Source organism: Sturnira hondurensis, unplaced genomic scaffold, assembly GCF_014824575.4.
Source record: "Sturnira hondurensis isolate 20B ecotype Veracruz unplaced genomic scaffold, ASM1482457v3 Scaffold0021971, whole genome shotgun sequence".
In the NCBI taxonomy this organism is placed as follows: domain Eukaryota; kingdom Metazoa; phylum Chordata; class Mammalia; order Chiroptera; family Phyllostomidae; genus Sturnira; species Sturnira hondurensis.
In genome coordinates, this window is record NW_028094602.1 from 472,941 (window position 1) to 488,747 (window position 15,807).

General features: G+C 44.8%; 1 protein-coding gene across 3 annotated transcripts in view; it reads right to left on the minus strand.

Moving 5' to 3' along the window:
- The window catches only part of ZXDC (ZXD family zinc finger C), a 59,905-nt gene extending 47,751 nt beyond the window's left edge, over positions 1–12,154 (minus strand). For all 3 annotated transcript variants that reach the window (XR_005064750.1, XM_037034036.1, XM_037034037.1), the window contains exons 1-5: positions 11,132–12,154; positions 8,562–8,714; positions 8,386–8,464; positions 7,323–7,453; positions 2,691–2,861 (exon numbers count right to left, since the gene is read on the minus strand). Coding sequence is in view for 2 of the 3 variants with exons in the window: in XM_037034036.1 (XP_036889931.1) it covers positions 2,691–2,861; positions 7,323–7,453; positions 8,386–8,464; positions 8,562–8,714; positions 11,132–12,086 (1,489 nt within the window). In the remaining variant the exon portion in view is untranslated. The remainder of the gene's footprint in view (positions 1–2,690; positions 2,862–7,322; positions 7,454–8,385; positions 8,465–8,561; positions 8,715–11,131) is intronic.
- Positions 12,155–15,807: the final 3,653 nt, after the last annotated feature.

Genomic DNA, 15,807 nt, shown 5'->3' on the forward strand with positions numbered 1-15,807 from the left:
CCGGTAGGCCCCAGCTCTAGGGAGTTGTAGAGAACTAGAGATCTGGCCCCCAAGGCACGCTAGAGATGGACTCCCCTCCCCCTACCACCTTTCTGCCCCCAGCCTCTAATACTCCCCCGACCCCCTGCTATGATCATCCTGAGGGGACAGTCTGTCTGACCACCTTTGTGCCTCAGCACCAGGCACAGTGCCTGTTGGCCCTTAAGCAACATTTAAGAATTACAGTAGAAACAATTCTAGTAGATCCCTCTTCATTCAGTCTTACTGGTCCCAATACTCTTTAATCATTTAATTATTAGTTATCCAATCAAGTAGTCGAAATAATCAGAATATCCCTGGGGGAATAATGTACACTGCATACTTTTTAAAAATTTCAATGAATATTCAAGTGGGGGGTTTATACACAAGTGCACTCAATCATCCCAAATCCAGAGCCAAACAAGGGCCTGATATTATTCTTAACAAATTCCTACCTGCAACTTCTACAATGTGCCAGGACCCAGCCAGATGAAAAAGGCTCTCAGTTCCTGGCTCTATTCCTCCCATACCAAACATTAGCTAATCCCAAGTTCTTACTTTCTAACTGTGGACACCAGGTAAGAGTGCCCAATATATTTGCCATGCAAACCTATGAAATAATCGACTCTAGACAACCCCCCCAAAATAAATTTAAAAATAATCAAATTTACTGTCTTATTACTTCAAAGTTTAAATGTAGGGTCAATATATTATTACTTCTTAAGTATCTCTTAGTAATGAAATATTCTGAAAGAAAATGGCAGTGATTTTTTGGAAAAGTTAAAAATAAAAACCATCTTTTTTCAAAACTTTCCAAAAATTCCCTTGACAATTCTGAGGAATCAGCTCCCTATGAAAAGGTTAAGAATAAAAAGCTTGGTGCAAATAGATAGTGATTTGTCCAAAAATTTCCTAGTTAGGACTTTATTAATTCCACTTTTACTGAAGACCTGGTATGTACAAGAACCACATATTCAAAAATCATTAACATTAATTAATAGAGCATCCAGCATTAGGTTACAATCATGGCCTTCTTCCAGTCCTTCTTTGTCTATGTGACCTCTAGCAAATCCTTCTCATTTCCATCTCAGTTTCTTTGACAGAGTGGTTAGGAACCCTCTATCCCAGGACCACTGTGAGGAGAAACTCAAAGAGCTAATCCAGGAAAGTTGGTTCACAATAAATGGACGTTCCCAAGCATTTATTTCTCATGAGGCATGCACTGAGCCAACATCTGGTCATCTACCCAGCCCTAACTTGTGGCAGGGAAGAATTACACAAGTAAATCAATGTCACATCATAAATGTGGAGCCTGGAAAACGGGCACTACAGAAGCACCTGAGAGGTTCTTATATCCAAAGAACAAACAGTGCTGTTGCTGACTTCTGTATTAGCCAGACTAGGAAAGGGGAAGGAGCAGAGAGGCCGGGTGCATGGTATCACAGACCACCAGCTCACAGTTGGGCAGGTAAGTTTTAAAGACCGAGGCAGGAACCTAATCAATCACTGAGGGCCTCTGAACATCAGCATAAGGGACCTGACTGGCCTGTGAGCCAAGGTGACAGCCTCTAACATGAGTCCTCAAGATACCTACCTAATGTCTAGAAGGACAGTGTTCTTAAATACAAAGCAATCACTGTTACAGCCAAAGGAGGGAAGAAGTGACCACACTAATGGGATCAGAGAAAGGTACAGGAAGGTCACAAACATTCAACTGAACTAAACTACTCATCAAGCCCTATTCTTGACACTTTAACAAGATATTGCAATATGAGAACCACTCAAATTCCATGTTTGAGAGATGGACAAACCAGGGCTGGCAGGCCTATTCCCTGCCCAGAATCGCACAGCTAGTAAGCAATTACAACCCAAGGCTGGTGCTGCCTGTCACACAGGTGGCAATAAGCAGGACCTGGTTAGCAGCACACTCAGATAACTCTATAGCTTGCCAGGATTTCACCAGCCAGGTCCTGCCAGGCACAGCAACCCCGCCATACCCAAGAGAGCAGGGTGATGAGAGAACTCTAAGGAATCAACCACGTGGCCACCCAGACCTCTCGACATCCTGACCACAAGACTGTAGATTGCAGCCTCAAGAGGCAAGATTCTAAGTTCCATGCCACCATGTAACCAAATGAACAAGGCTATCTTGTGAGCCCCCTGCCTCTCAGAGAACTGTCATGGTTCCCTCTCTGCCCTCACAATCCTGTCCACATGGTGAAACACAACTCTGTTCTCATCTTCAAGGCCTTTCCCCAGCAACGAAATGGAGGAGACAAAAGGGTGTGCTCAGAAAGAACCAATGGGACTTAAAAAGAGCAGTTGAAGAAGACTGAAACAGCAGAGGAACACAGGGGGTTCCTAGGTCTCAGGGGGACACAGATTTAGGAGGCATATGCTAGGAAAAGCCAACCAAGTAGAAGACTGAATGTTTTCTAAGGATGGATCAGAGAAGCAGAGGTAAGTAGCGGCAGGAGAGTCTGAAAGAGGCCACCAGGTTTGGCAGCCATGGTCCCTAGACTGGTAACACCTCACTGTACTAGATTAACTTAACCTAAGACTCAGCCAACTTGAGAGAAGCTAAGGAAGGAATGACATGCTTTTGCTTCTCTGAAACAGGCTGACCTTACACACCTTTGGAGTCCTCTAAGAGGGACAAAAATCAAGCAGACCTGGGTGCTGGCTGTGCTGCCTGATGACATGTGCCTTCATGCTGTGCTTGGAGGTGAACAGTCTATTACAGCTGGAAACCGGGCAACAGCTTTTTGGAGCACCCACATCCTGCAGGTGTTTCTTGGAGTGAATGTAGAGACTGCTACGAGCAGAAAACCTGGCACAGCACCCTGGAACAGAAACAATGATGACTGTTAAATCTGTGGATTACCAAGAAACCAATACTGACATTTCCTTGTCATATCAGAATCATGTCCATGCTTTGGCTACTGGCCAGAGAGATACACTGAAGACCCCTTGAAGTAGCATCACAAGTAATTAAATTTGAAAGCAAACTCTGTTTTTAAAAGGAGATTTGAAGTTCCACATCATTTGTGTGTAAGATGTGTGACCCTGGATAAGTTAACTCTGAGCTTATTTCTTCACCCATTACACAGGGCTGCTAGAAAGATTAAGTTAAATTAAGTGTTAACTCCTTAAACATTCAATTGTTAAAAATTTATACTAATCATCTCTATTAAGCTACTATTATATAACCACCATAATTGTATGACATTTAAAGTTAGAAGCTATCTCAACAGATTACCAACACCAATTCTTATCATTTTACCGCTAAGAAACTGATGCCCAGACCAAACAAATGGCCCTAAGTCACAGATGTGAGCAGAACCTAGAACTGCCACTGTTTTATTGACTACTCAACTGCTTAGCCAGTCAGTAAGATTGTAGACCTGCACACAGGTCAGAGAGAAAACTAGAGAGATTCAAAAATATAGCCACCTTCCCTCATGCCCTGATTTTCCGCTGTTGGAGGTCTGCACCACAGGGACAGAAAGGGAAGTGGGGTTCTTGGCATTTTGTGACCTGGTAGGGACATGTAAACAATCAGATGTCATAACAAAGGGCAGAATAAACCAGTTCTAGTGCCGTGGCATATGCTGGAAGCAGAGGAAGCAGCACACCTCCAGAGAGGATAGAAAAAAGATTTCAGAAGGCAGCTACCATGTGAGGTAACTGGGTCCCAACAAGTGGTAGGGGCCAGCCAGAGCAGAGCACGGGCATCCCCGGTCAAGGGAACTGCCAAGCTAAGGCATGGACACCATAAAGGGCAGCAATGCTGAGTGGGTAGGTCCTGCTCTGGAGCTAGCATGACTGTATCTCAACTTCAGTTCAGCCCTCTGTAGCATATAGCCTTATTTATTCTTTTGGAATCTCCTTTTTCCTTTCTGTAAAGTAGAAATGACACCAACCTCACAAGAATTATGAGGACTAAGTGTGCAATACCAACCTACAGAGTACTCACAGAGTGCCTAACCAAGTAGAAACAAGCATCTTTACACTGTAGCAACTTTCAGGGTGGTGAGGGGGAGCTGCTGGAGTCCAGGGCCAGGAGGAGGCCTATTTTAGGAAAAGAAGCTATAAAGACAGGACATGGCCAGATGAATAAGGGTTTTGGCTGCTTCTGATGAGTTTTGAACTTATATCATTTTCAAACAAAGCTTCAAACTTGTTTTCTAGTCAGGCTCATGCCAGTACGTTTGGAAAACACCATAGAGAAAGCAGATGCTCTAGGCCTCACCCTCAGGCATCTTGTCTACAATGCCTACTGTGTTCTACCCAGTGCATGGCAATACCCTCTATCTGCCATGTTCCTGACCACTTTTTCCAGCTGGGAGTACTCAGCACAGATTTCTGAAGGCAGCTCACAGAGCAGAGGTGCTGGATATACTTTTTAATCAAGTTGCTTTCCCAAAGAGCATGTAATTATTCAAATCAAAGATCAACCACAATGAGGGGGTCTGCTACACACTTTTGCCAGCAGTTGAGTTTCCATTTTTTTTTAATATTTGCTAATTCAACAGGGAACACAATATATTTCACTTTAATTTGTATTTTCTTTGATGACCAGAATGTGACCATTTTTTTCACGTTGACAGTGTTATTTCCTAATTACAGCATTAACTGTTGAGACGTCAGTTCTTTACAAATCAAAGATATTAATAAACAGCAACCCACCTTTATACCAAGACACCACACCCAGGGGAAAGGTGAAAGCAGTCCTGTAATGACAACTTCCCTCCAAACTGGCAATATCCACAGGCATCTGCTCAGCCTGCATCCTCATTTGCATAGTGACCACACAAACATCTACCAACCTTGACTCCCTGTGAGACATTCTGCAACATACTAGAGAAACCACCACATGTGTCCTGGAGAAGCTCCCATCCCATACATGTTGTCCTTGGTCCACCATCTGTCCTCCCTTATACATGCTCCCTGCTGATGGCCCTCTATCCTTTCTCCCTCCTCCAGTTACCATGGAAAAAAAGATAGTGCTTGTTTTTAACGTACTATTGAACATCTACAAAAGCAGAGAAAATGGCATAATCAACCAGATCCAAGAATATCAATTCTTTCCCAATCTGAAAACCGGCTCTGAGATCCCTCCACCAAGCTCCTGCCTTCACCACCACTCTTGACAGTCAAGAGCAATTTCAACCAGCCAATGCCCTATCTGCATTATCTGCATCGCTCTAACTCTACCGTAGTCAGCAACTGCCCTTTCCTTTCCTTCAACCACCTCTCTAGAAGCATCTCCAGCCTCACCCTAGCCTCCCTCTCAGGTACTAGAGCAGAGTTCTGCCCCAGCTACTCCACTGAACCTCAAACCTTGTTTTATAAGTGAAACAATCCAATGACCCTGCCTTCTAGAGGAGCCCCCACACATTCCTCACCAACCTGCCACGCCTCGGCTCTCAGGACTCCCCTCCTTTTCCAAACATCCTCCTCCCTTGACCTTATGGTTTCCTACTTTTCACCTGAATTTGTGGCAGTCCCCAGGGTTTTGTCCTAGGCCTCCTTGACAATACAAATCATAACAACAGCAATAGGTGATCTTTCCAGGTGGCTTAGATGTGCCTTAATTAATCTTATTAACTAGTTGAACCCTCATAATAAACCTATGAGGTTTATTACTGCTTTACAAATGATGAAGAGGCACAGAAAGCTTGAGCTGCTCAACCAAGGTCACAGAGCTACTAAAGGGCAGGCCCTGGATTTGAATCCAGGCAGTCTGGATCTAGCTTTCACATTCTTAATCACTACACTGCCTCTCTTTGATTTACAGTTGACCCTGAACAATACAGGGGTTAGGTGGGCTGACATCTGCAGTGTCAAAAATCCATGCATGACTACAGCCATCCCTCCCAACCACAGAGTTGACCCTTGAACAACTTGGGTTTGAACTGTGTTGGTCAACTGAATTGCTGTCAACTCCAAAAAATGTGCATGTAAGTGGACTCACACAGTTCAAATCCATGTTGTTCAGGGGTCAACCATACACTGTTCCTTGAGAATTACATCCATTTCCATGGCTTAAATGATTACTGGTGTGCTGCTTGCCCCACTCCAGACTACCTTCTCACCGAGCCCAGCAGTACAGCCCCCTGCCCTCTGAGGAACTCAATTTGCAAAGTGCATGGATACCTAAAATGCAGCATGTCCAAACCGAACTCTGCTTCCTCCAACTACTGCCGTTTCCCCTTCCAAACTAAGTTACTGACCCCAACTAGTGCCTCTCCCACAACTCCCATCTTCCAAATCTGCCATCAAGCACTGTTAATTCTAACTTCTACCTCTCCTGTCTCTGCCGCCTTCCCTTCCTTCCCCCGCCAAACCCCAATCCAGGCACCAGCAACTGATTTAAGGAAACCAGACTGAGCCTACACTGAAATTTGATCCCATTGCTCCCCAGCCCCAAGCACTCAAGAGCTTGCTTTTCTTACAGCACTGGGAGATCCCTCACTCTGGCCTTTCTGCCACCCCAACACCTGGCTAACTTTTCCTCACTCTTCAGCTGACGGGCAGGCCATTCTCATGCCCCAGAAACAGTCTGGGTGACCCTCTTTGTGCCTCCATAGCACTCTACATGGTACCTATCTCCATGTCATACCCTAACTGAGCTCTGATGAAGAGAACTGAACCTTGGTTATCATCTGTATTATACTCATTACTTTGTAGGAAATGGTCTTGGCTTCAAACGGGTCTTTAGTAACCAGAGAAGTTTGCCTGAGGTCACCAACTTAGAGGAGAGTAGACCCAGGATTCAAACTCACAACTGTAGACTGACCTGGCCCTGCCACCTACCAGTGCCTACAGTAAGGCTAGCACAGCCAAGCCACACTTTTGGTGAATGAATCATACCTTCAGTGTTTTAGAGGGAAAAAAAGCCCTAATACCCTTCTAAAAAGCCAGCCTAGCTTTACTACTGCCCAATCACAGCAGGAGTAGCAGCCATTTACTGAGTCCATGATGTATGCCAGATGACAAAACAAGCATTTTTCAGGTTATTTCAGCAAATTGCCACAACCAAATTAAACAGGTAAGTAACAGATCTAGTGAGAGTACTGCAGGGCCAAAAATCAAACCAGGTCTGATTCTGAAGCCTGTTCTTTCCAATACATTGATCCTAAGACAGAGCAATTAACTAAAAACCAAGTAAATCTAATGCTACAACTTACACTCACCTTGTCTTTAAGCAACTAAAACTTACCTTTAAACAGCTAAAAATTACAACATCAGTGTGGAAATGGTGCTAGTTTACAGCTCAAAGTAACATATTAAAAATCTACCTTCCACAGGACACTCAAATGGTTTTGTGCCCAAGTGGGTGATACTGTGGCCTTTCAGATGCTCTGCTCTTGTGAATGACTTCCCACAGCCTTCAACAGGGCAGCTAAATCTCCGGTCATCATCGTGTTTCCTGCAAGAACAGAAAAACAGGACACTAATTACTCATATAACCTGAACGCACCAAGCCTCAGAGGTGACCTTTTGTTTAAAATTCTGCAAAATATACCAAACTACAAACACTTTGCATTTTTTAAAAAACAACCAGTACACTTCAGAAAATCTTAATTGTATCTCTAGTCCACATGGGCGTATTTGCAGTTTAACCACCCTGTAATTAGAAATTCTACTTCAATGACCTAGCTGATCCCTGAGTCAGACCCAGAACAATCAGTGCTGCTTTAATCTAGAAATAGCTGATTCCCAATGTATTGATAAAGCTTCATCCACTGTTAAGGAATCCTGATAATAAGCAAGGCTTCCAACTCATAGAGGGCAATGATAAGTGTGCACAGAAAATCCACTGCAATGCTAAAAGGACCTTCTCAAGCCCATGCATAAACACTGTCCTTTCAAGTAAACTTTTTATATTAAACCCCTCAAACACTATAGCTGTGCAAGCATGGAAAAACCACCCAACCTCTTGAGTCCCAATGCAAAACAGGGAGAACAAAAACATCAGAGTCAAAGCTGTAAAGACTAAAAAGATACACATGCAAAGTGATGCGCATCACGATTAGGTAGACTAAACCCTCCAAGGTGATCATTATTATCATGGAAAGTCTGTACTGCACAAGGAAAGCTTATTCCTCATTTTTTCTTAAAAATATAGGAATGTATATAAAGGGTGCCAATTAAATTTAAAAACAAGTTTACACAGAAAAAAAACTGACTTTAGGTGATCAGGTTCTCAGTGGTTCTTTTTATAACTTTCTGAATTTTCCAAATTATCTATATTCAGCTGTCTTATAAAAAATGACATATATTTCATTCATAGGCTTCTGCTACTAAGAAACAATTCATTCATTTTCAAAACTTATAATTCAACCAAAATGCATAGATTACCTTTTGTGCCTCAGGAGTTTAGACATGCTGGTAAAGGTCCAGCCACAACTGTCAGAGTCACAAATAAAAGGTCTTTCACCTTAGGAAAAAAAAGGTTACATCACATAATTATAACTGCAAGCTACAACAAAGACAAATCTCTGGTCCAAATGACATTGCATTCTCTAGCTCATTACCTGTATGACTTCTCAGGTGAATTTTCAGGCGGCAGGCTTTGTCATACTGTTTACTGCAGCCAGGGAAGGAGCAAGAAAAGAGCTCCTGTTCTCTGAAGTGGGCACGGTTATGGGAAAACAGAGCACTCACTGTGATGAAGGTCTTCTCACAGCCTAAACAACAAAAACAGACCTGCTCACTGATGTGGCAAAAATCACAGAACACAGCTACACTTGTCACCAACCAGGACACTCACTGCTGGCCTTGACTGAAGCAGACAAGGAATAAAATGATTAAGAAGCAACTGTGAAAACTTACTACCATTGACATCTGGCTTTGTAACAGTTAAAGAGTGGCCAAGGGGAGTCAACAGGTTCACACAAGCCACTTGTTTTGATGTGACTTAAGAGATGAAGGACCTGATCAAGGAAAGTCCTCCAATCACAACCACCTGTTCCCAGTTCTGTAGCACAGATCTTGCATACATTATCAACTCAAGTGTCAATGCTGCCAGTGTGAGACCCCAAAAATCCAATGAGAAAAATTAGACAAGGAACAAGATTTTCTCTGTTAGGGTTGAGTTGGAATGGCCACAAATCACTGTAGTATCTGAGACTTTTTAACCCCTGGGGTTGATGCCGCATCCTCTACAATTATAAACATCCTCCCTGATATCCTCTGCAACTGGCAGCCCCCAGTGCTGTCATCTGGCTTCTCTTTCTCCTTCTTCCCATTTTCTCGGGACTCCCTGCTCTGTCAAAGGCTACTGGAGCCATCTTCACTAACACGGTCTTTCCTATCCCCTCCATCTTCAGCCCCAAGTTGAGCCCCAGCCAAAGCAGTCTACCTAAGCAATTTCCATACTTTCCACACCAATAGTTCTCCTTTGAGAAAAATATTTGGTGCCCAAAGAGAGTGGAAGATATCAGGCTCAGGCTACAAGATGCTTATCAGGTGTCCTACTTGCAGCTCTTCTCACAGCCTTTAACATGCTACCATAGTACCTATAAACCACCCAGCAGATACACACTGCACAGCACCACATATCGGCATAAAAGTACTGACCCAAAGAGCCCTGTTCTTTCTGGCAAAACTGAACTGGGAAAATGTAACCTCTCTAAATGCCTAAAAGCATCCTCTTTGCCATCGTCTGCTCCCCACCCCCTTTCCCCAATTTGGGGCTTTGGTATAGATGACTACTTTATCAGGTAAATCTGAGCATGCTGAATCTGAAACATTTCTTGGTGCTTCACTGATCCATCTCCTCTTCCTACCCATCTCAAACACTGACACTCCACAGATCATCTAGCTCAGGGGTGCCAAACTCATTTTCACCAGGGGCCACATCAGCCTTGTGGTTGCCTCCAAAGGGTCAAATGTAATTTCAACTCCTTAACAGTTAAGGAGTAGTTACATTTATACAGTCCTAAAATTACATTAGGCCCTTTGAGGGCAACCACAAGGCTGATGTGGCCCCTGGTGAAAATGAGTTAGACATCCCTGATCTAGCTCAAAGCCCTCAGAAGACCTCATGCTCTAGAGCACAGTGGGTCCTTGACTTTTCCTAGTATTATACTCAGAATCATGCTCTCTGTACATTTTACTATAAAACTGTCTTTAAGTCACTTTCAAGTTCCCAGAGTGTATGACTGAAAAAGGTTTCCAGTCAGTGGCCTAAAGCCATATTCTTCACAAAGAGGGACACACAAAACAATCTACAACATGTGGGGGGAAAAACACTAGAACTTGTTAGCATTTGTTCATTTCACTCTTTCAAATTCCCTATATTTGAGTATATTTTATAACATGTCAACACACTCATGGACTCATGTTAGGTGCATGCTTGCCTTCATCCTCTGCTTGGCCCTCCCACACCTTCCCCACAGCCCACATTTCCTGCCTTGGCCCTGCATATTTACCAGTCAACTTTCCCCAAACCAACTCCTTCCCAGGAAGGAATCTCCTCTTTCTCCCAGGTGGCATTGTGTCTATCTTGAAGCAACTAAATCCACCTATCCACTACCGCAGGCAATCAATGTGGAGAATAAAACACCACTGATTTTTTTCTAACTGCTCAGCTTCAGTTGCTTCATTTGTAAAATGAGGACAATTTTAAGAACCTCACAAAACTGTGAAGTCCAAAGAAAAGTATAAAAGGCACAAAAATCTGTGCTACACCATTTTAGGGTCTTACATCTGGCCACTCATCTGTTTTCCTCTGGCACCGAGTGTGCACCCCATAGATATATAGATATATTTCTAAATGATGACACCGAAGGAAGTAAAGACCTGTCTCACTACAAATCTCTGCATTCTTTCTTTCATTAACCACTACAAGCACCTTCACAAAGACCTCCTGTCTCCACCATGGGGAATGACAACTGATTAGCTGTGACACTTCATGGTCGAAATCTCCGCAGCGATTCACGTGACCTGGGCGGTGTGCTTCCGTTCCCACCTCTCATACTTGGCCCACCTAGTTCAAATCCTGCCCAACCCAAGGCCGGGGCAGGTCTCCGTGCACGCAGTCTAAGCAACTGCATGCATTTGGACCTGGCACCCCGCATCCCGCCCGCAGGCCCCGGGTTACCGGGAAAGTCACACTTGTAGGGCCGCTCCGGCTCGAAGTGGCTGCGCTGGTGAGAGCTGAGCTTGGCCTGCGTGGGGAAGCGCTCCGTGCACACCTCACACTTGAACAAGTTCTCCTGCTCGTGGCCCTTCATGTGTGCCTTAAGGTTGTACACGGTGGTGAACTTCTTGCTGCAGCCACCCACCGGGCAGCCGAAAGGCCGCAGCTTGTCGTGCGACTGCAGATGTCGCTTGAGTTTATAGGAGGTGGTGAAGGCCCAGCCGCAACCGTCCAGGGGGCACTTGAAGGGTCGCCGGCCCTGGCTGCTTCCATGGGTCAGCAGGTGCACCTTAAGCTGATGCTTTTTGGCGAAGGAAAGAGCGCACTGCGGCTCAGGGCAGGAGTAGCGGAGCGCGCTGGGACCCGGGGGCCCACGGCGGCCCTCGGCCGTGCTCGCAGACTCCTCTCCTGGCTGCGGGGGCGGGCCCCGGGATGGGGGATCCTGCGGTGGCGGCTGAGCAGCAGCCAGCGTGAAGACGCCGTGGTCGAAGCGCACGACCAAGTCCTGGCTGCTAAGGGTGGCTGTGTTCATGAGGGCCGCACCGGGCCCGGGGATGGCAGCCGCACCGCTGGAACCCGGCTGAGGGCGTCCAGCAGGACTCGCGCCGGCGCCAGACTCGGCCTCTCGTCGCCCAGAAGTCTCGGCCGGGACGCCGCGCGGCACTTCCAGCAGCACCAAGAAGGAGTCGCCGCCATCCTCTAAGGTCGGTGGTCTTGGCCCAGGGTCCGCCGCCGCCCGGGCCTCCCATCTTAGTGGTCCGGACCCGTCATCCTCAGGACCACGCAGGAGCAGCAGGTGGCGGCGCGCAGGGCCCGGGCTGGGAGGTGGCCCCGGACTTTGGCGGAGTCGGCTGGAGCCTCCGCCATGTTGGGCTCCACGCGGATTCTGGGCTGCGAACAACTCCGGGAGATCCATCTTGGACCCAGCAGGGGCGTCCTAGTCGCAGGTCCGAGGAAGCACGGTCTGCCCCGCCCAGGCATGCGCAACGCTGTGCGTCTACTCCGGAGCGTCGGCTGCAAAACCCGGCGCGGGGTACGGCCTGGAGCCGCGCCTGCGCGTGAGCTGAGGGGCGACGTGTGCGACGTAAAAGGCATCTCTCCGTGGTCCCCGCGACCTAGTCAGATTTCCTACTTCGAGGGCTGCCCCCTTTGATTCTCTACCCCAGAGCGAGGCTAGCCTGACTTAGAGCAGTTCTCTTTCATCTGGGTAGTGGGTTATTTGCAGCTGCTCACCTTCACATTCACAAGTCTGAGGAAACTGAGGCACAGAAAGTTCGAGTCCATTGCACCACATTGCACAGACCTGAATGGCTTCAGAAAACTAGCGAAATTGTCAACCGTCCCTGCACTGGCCTCTGGCCAGAGACCTCGCTTGCAGAACCCCCATATCCTTTCCTGGTATCTATGGCTTACCTGACAAGATTCCTGCCTATACTTCCAATTGCATTTCCTAGTAAACTTCACACAATTCACCTGATAGCCCTCAACTCAGCCCTTGCCCTGTTTCCTTTCCCCACCCCTGCACCTCCGGATTCTATCCGGAGTCCCTCCACTTTTTATGTCTCTGCACCAAAATCCAAACCCGTTTCCCCCTGAGTTCTTAGGAAAATAACTCCATACCTGGTCCTCATCCTCCATCTATCACTCCCTCCACTCAATCTGTTCTCTATGGAGCAAACTTTTGTGATCTTACAAAAATGGAAATCTAGTTATGCTCTCCTCTGTGCTCCCCATTTCCCTTATGGCCTTCCTGGTATCCCCTGCCCCCAAATATACTCCTCTTTGCTCGCATTTCTCACCATGTTAGCTTTCACTCTATAATCTCACTGCCACCATCTTTTTCCCAGTTTCTCTTACAGGCCAAGCAATTTCAACCTCAGAGACTTTGCAGAGCTGGTCTTTGATTCCTCTGGGAAGTCTTAGCTGCCCTTCTGAACCAAAGTACACCTTCACCCAGACCCTTATTCTCCAACTCCCCTTTTGTTTACTTTTATAGCTCTTAATTGCCATTGTTTTTATTTTTCTCTTTCCCTATATTCCATTGTCTGTGTCCCCTTTAGAATGGAAACTCATTGAGTCTAGGAATTGTGTCAGTCCCTTTCACATCTATATGCCCAGAGGCTAGCAACAAAGACTCAGTAAATACATATGAATAGATGAATGTTTTATTGTGGAAAGTATTTTTAAAAGAACGTACATCAATGGTACTGAAAAAAGGAAATATGTTAATATGTATATGTATGAATGTGTGCCAAAAATGTATTTTTCCAAGACCAAAGGATGAAATAATCTTTTCAACAAATGCTACTTACAAAACTGGATATCCACATGTAAAAAAAATTAATAATTTGGACCTCCTGCCTCACACCATACATAAAAAGTAATTCAAAATGGATCAAAGACTTAAATGTAAAAGCTAAAACTATTAGAAAAAAAGCCTAAGTGAAAATCTGTGTGATTTTGGATTAGTAAATAATTTTGCAACAGGGTGTTCAGCCGAAAGTCCCCCCAAATAAAGAAAACCTCCATAACTATCACTTGGGGAGTGAGGGATGTGGAGCAAGGCGATTGAGAGCTACTTTGTATATCTGAAGAACTTGGCCGGTTGTTTTAACTATTAAAACATGTGCCTGTGAGGAGCCAGGGAGATGGGTGTAACTCTAATCCATGATGCATTGTAGCAATGTGGCTGGGCAGACTTCCTGCACCTGCAAGAGCAGCTTGGAGGCAGTTTCTGTCGCACAGGAACACGCTTGCTTGGACTAACAATGGCAGCCAAGAAAGGCAGAAGAAACCAGACTACTGGCAGATGTAACCCAGTATGGGAGGAGTCAGAAATAGGGTTACAGAGAAAAATCCATGCTGGATTTAAACCCAGATGCAGCAACAAACATGCTGGGGCTTAACCATATGTTTTGGGAGCAGAGAAGGGGCTCTCTTGACCACACAGCTTAGGAAGCAGGAAAGCAAGATGTAGCTGCCATGTGCAGCTCTCTTTCTGGGCCACTTGGTTTGAAAGGATGCAGAATGATTCCCCAGCCCACCAAGAGGATATGGTTTTGGATTAAGAACAAGAGTCTAGCCAAGCTATGGACTTCTATTTCTTTTCCTGAGTGCCAGCACCCCTGACTGCTCTGGTTTGGCAAGGACTGTGCATGTGTTTGTAGGTGTTTTAAAGGGACTTTGGGATTTAACAGCAACATTCTGCCATTACTCTAAACCTCTATAACTTTTAAAAACATAGTTCCTTTTCTTTTTATCAAACTCTAGCATTGAGAGCCACAACGGGCAAAAAGAACCAAGAGCAGAAGACCCCTGGGGAGAAGGGAGTGTTTCTGTAACAATTTTTCAGATATGAAGCCAAAAGTACAAGTAGTGAAAGAAACAAATTTGGCTTCATCAAAATTAAAAACTGTTTGGGACCCAAATGGGGTGGCTCACTTGCTTGGAACATCATCTTGTACACCAAAAAGTTTGCTGCTTCCATTCCTGATCAGGACATATACCTAGGTTGTAGGTTCAATCCCCCATCAAAGGCAACCAATCAATGTTTCTTTCTCTCTCTCTCTGTTTTTTTCTCTCTCTCAAATCAATAAAACATATTCTTGGGTGAGGATTAAAAAAAAAACCTTGGGTCAAAGTATACCAACAATGAAATGAAAAGACTATCCACAGAATGGGAGAGAAATTTGCAAGTCATATCTGATAAGGATCAGCTATCCAGAATATAGTTTTAAAACTCCTTCAACTCAACAACAAAAAGACAAACAACCCAATTTGAAAATAGACAAAGTATTTGAATAGATATTTCTCTGAATAAAAAGTACAAATTTCCAATAAGCACCTGAAAAGATGTTCAACATCATTGGTCATTAGGAAAATGCAAATCAAAACCACAAGGAGATGTGCCACTTCACACCCACTAAGATAGCTATAATTCTTTTTGATAGGAAAGAATGAGTATTGGTGAGGCTGTGAATAAATAAATTGGAGCCCTAATACATTTTGGTGGAAATGTAAAATGGTGAAGCCACTGTGGAAAAAATCTTGGCAGCTCCTCAAAAAGTTATGTATAGAATATCCACATGACCCAGCAATTCCCCTTTTAGGAATATACCCAAAAGAAATGAAAACACATCCACACAAAAAACTTGTATGTGAATGTTTAAAGCAGCATTGTTCATAATCTCTGCAATATAAACTGGAAACAATCACCCATCAACAGATATGAATAAACACAATGTGATCTATCCACACAATGGAATACTATCCAGCCATAAAGAAGAATGAAGTATGACCCTGGCTGGTGTAGCTCAGTGGATTGGGTGATGGATTGCGAGCTGGAAATTCACCGGTTCGATTCCCAGTTGGGGCACATGCCTGGGTTGTGGGCTGGGTTCCCAGTTGGGTGCATGGGAGAGACAACCTATTGGTGTTTCCCTCTACCCCTACCTTCCCATCTCTCTAAAAATAAATAAATAAAACCTTCATTTAAAAACAAATGAAGTACAGATGCCTGCTACAACATGGATAAACTTGAAAACATACTAAGAAATACAAGCCAGACACAAAATACCACATACATTGTATGATTTGATTTATATTAAATGTCCAGAGTGAGTAAATCCAAAAAAGCA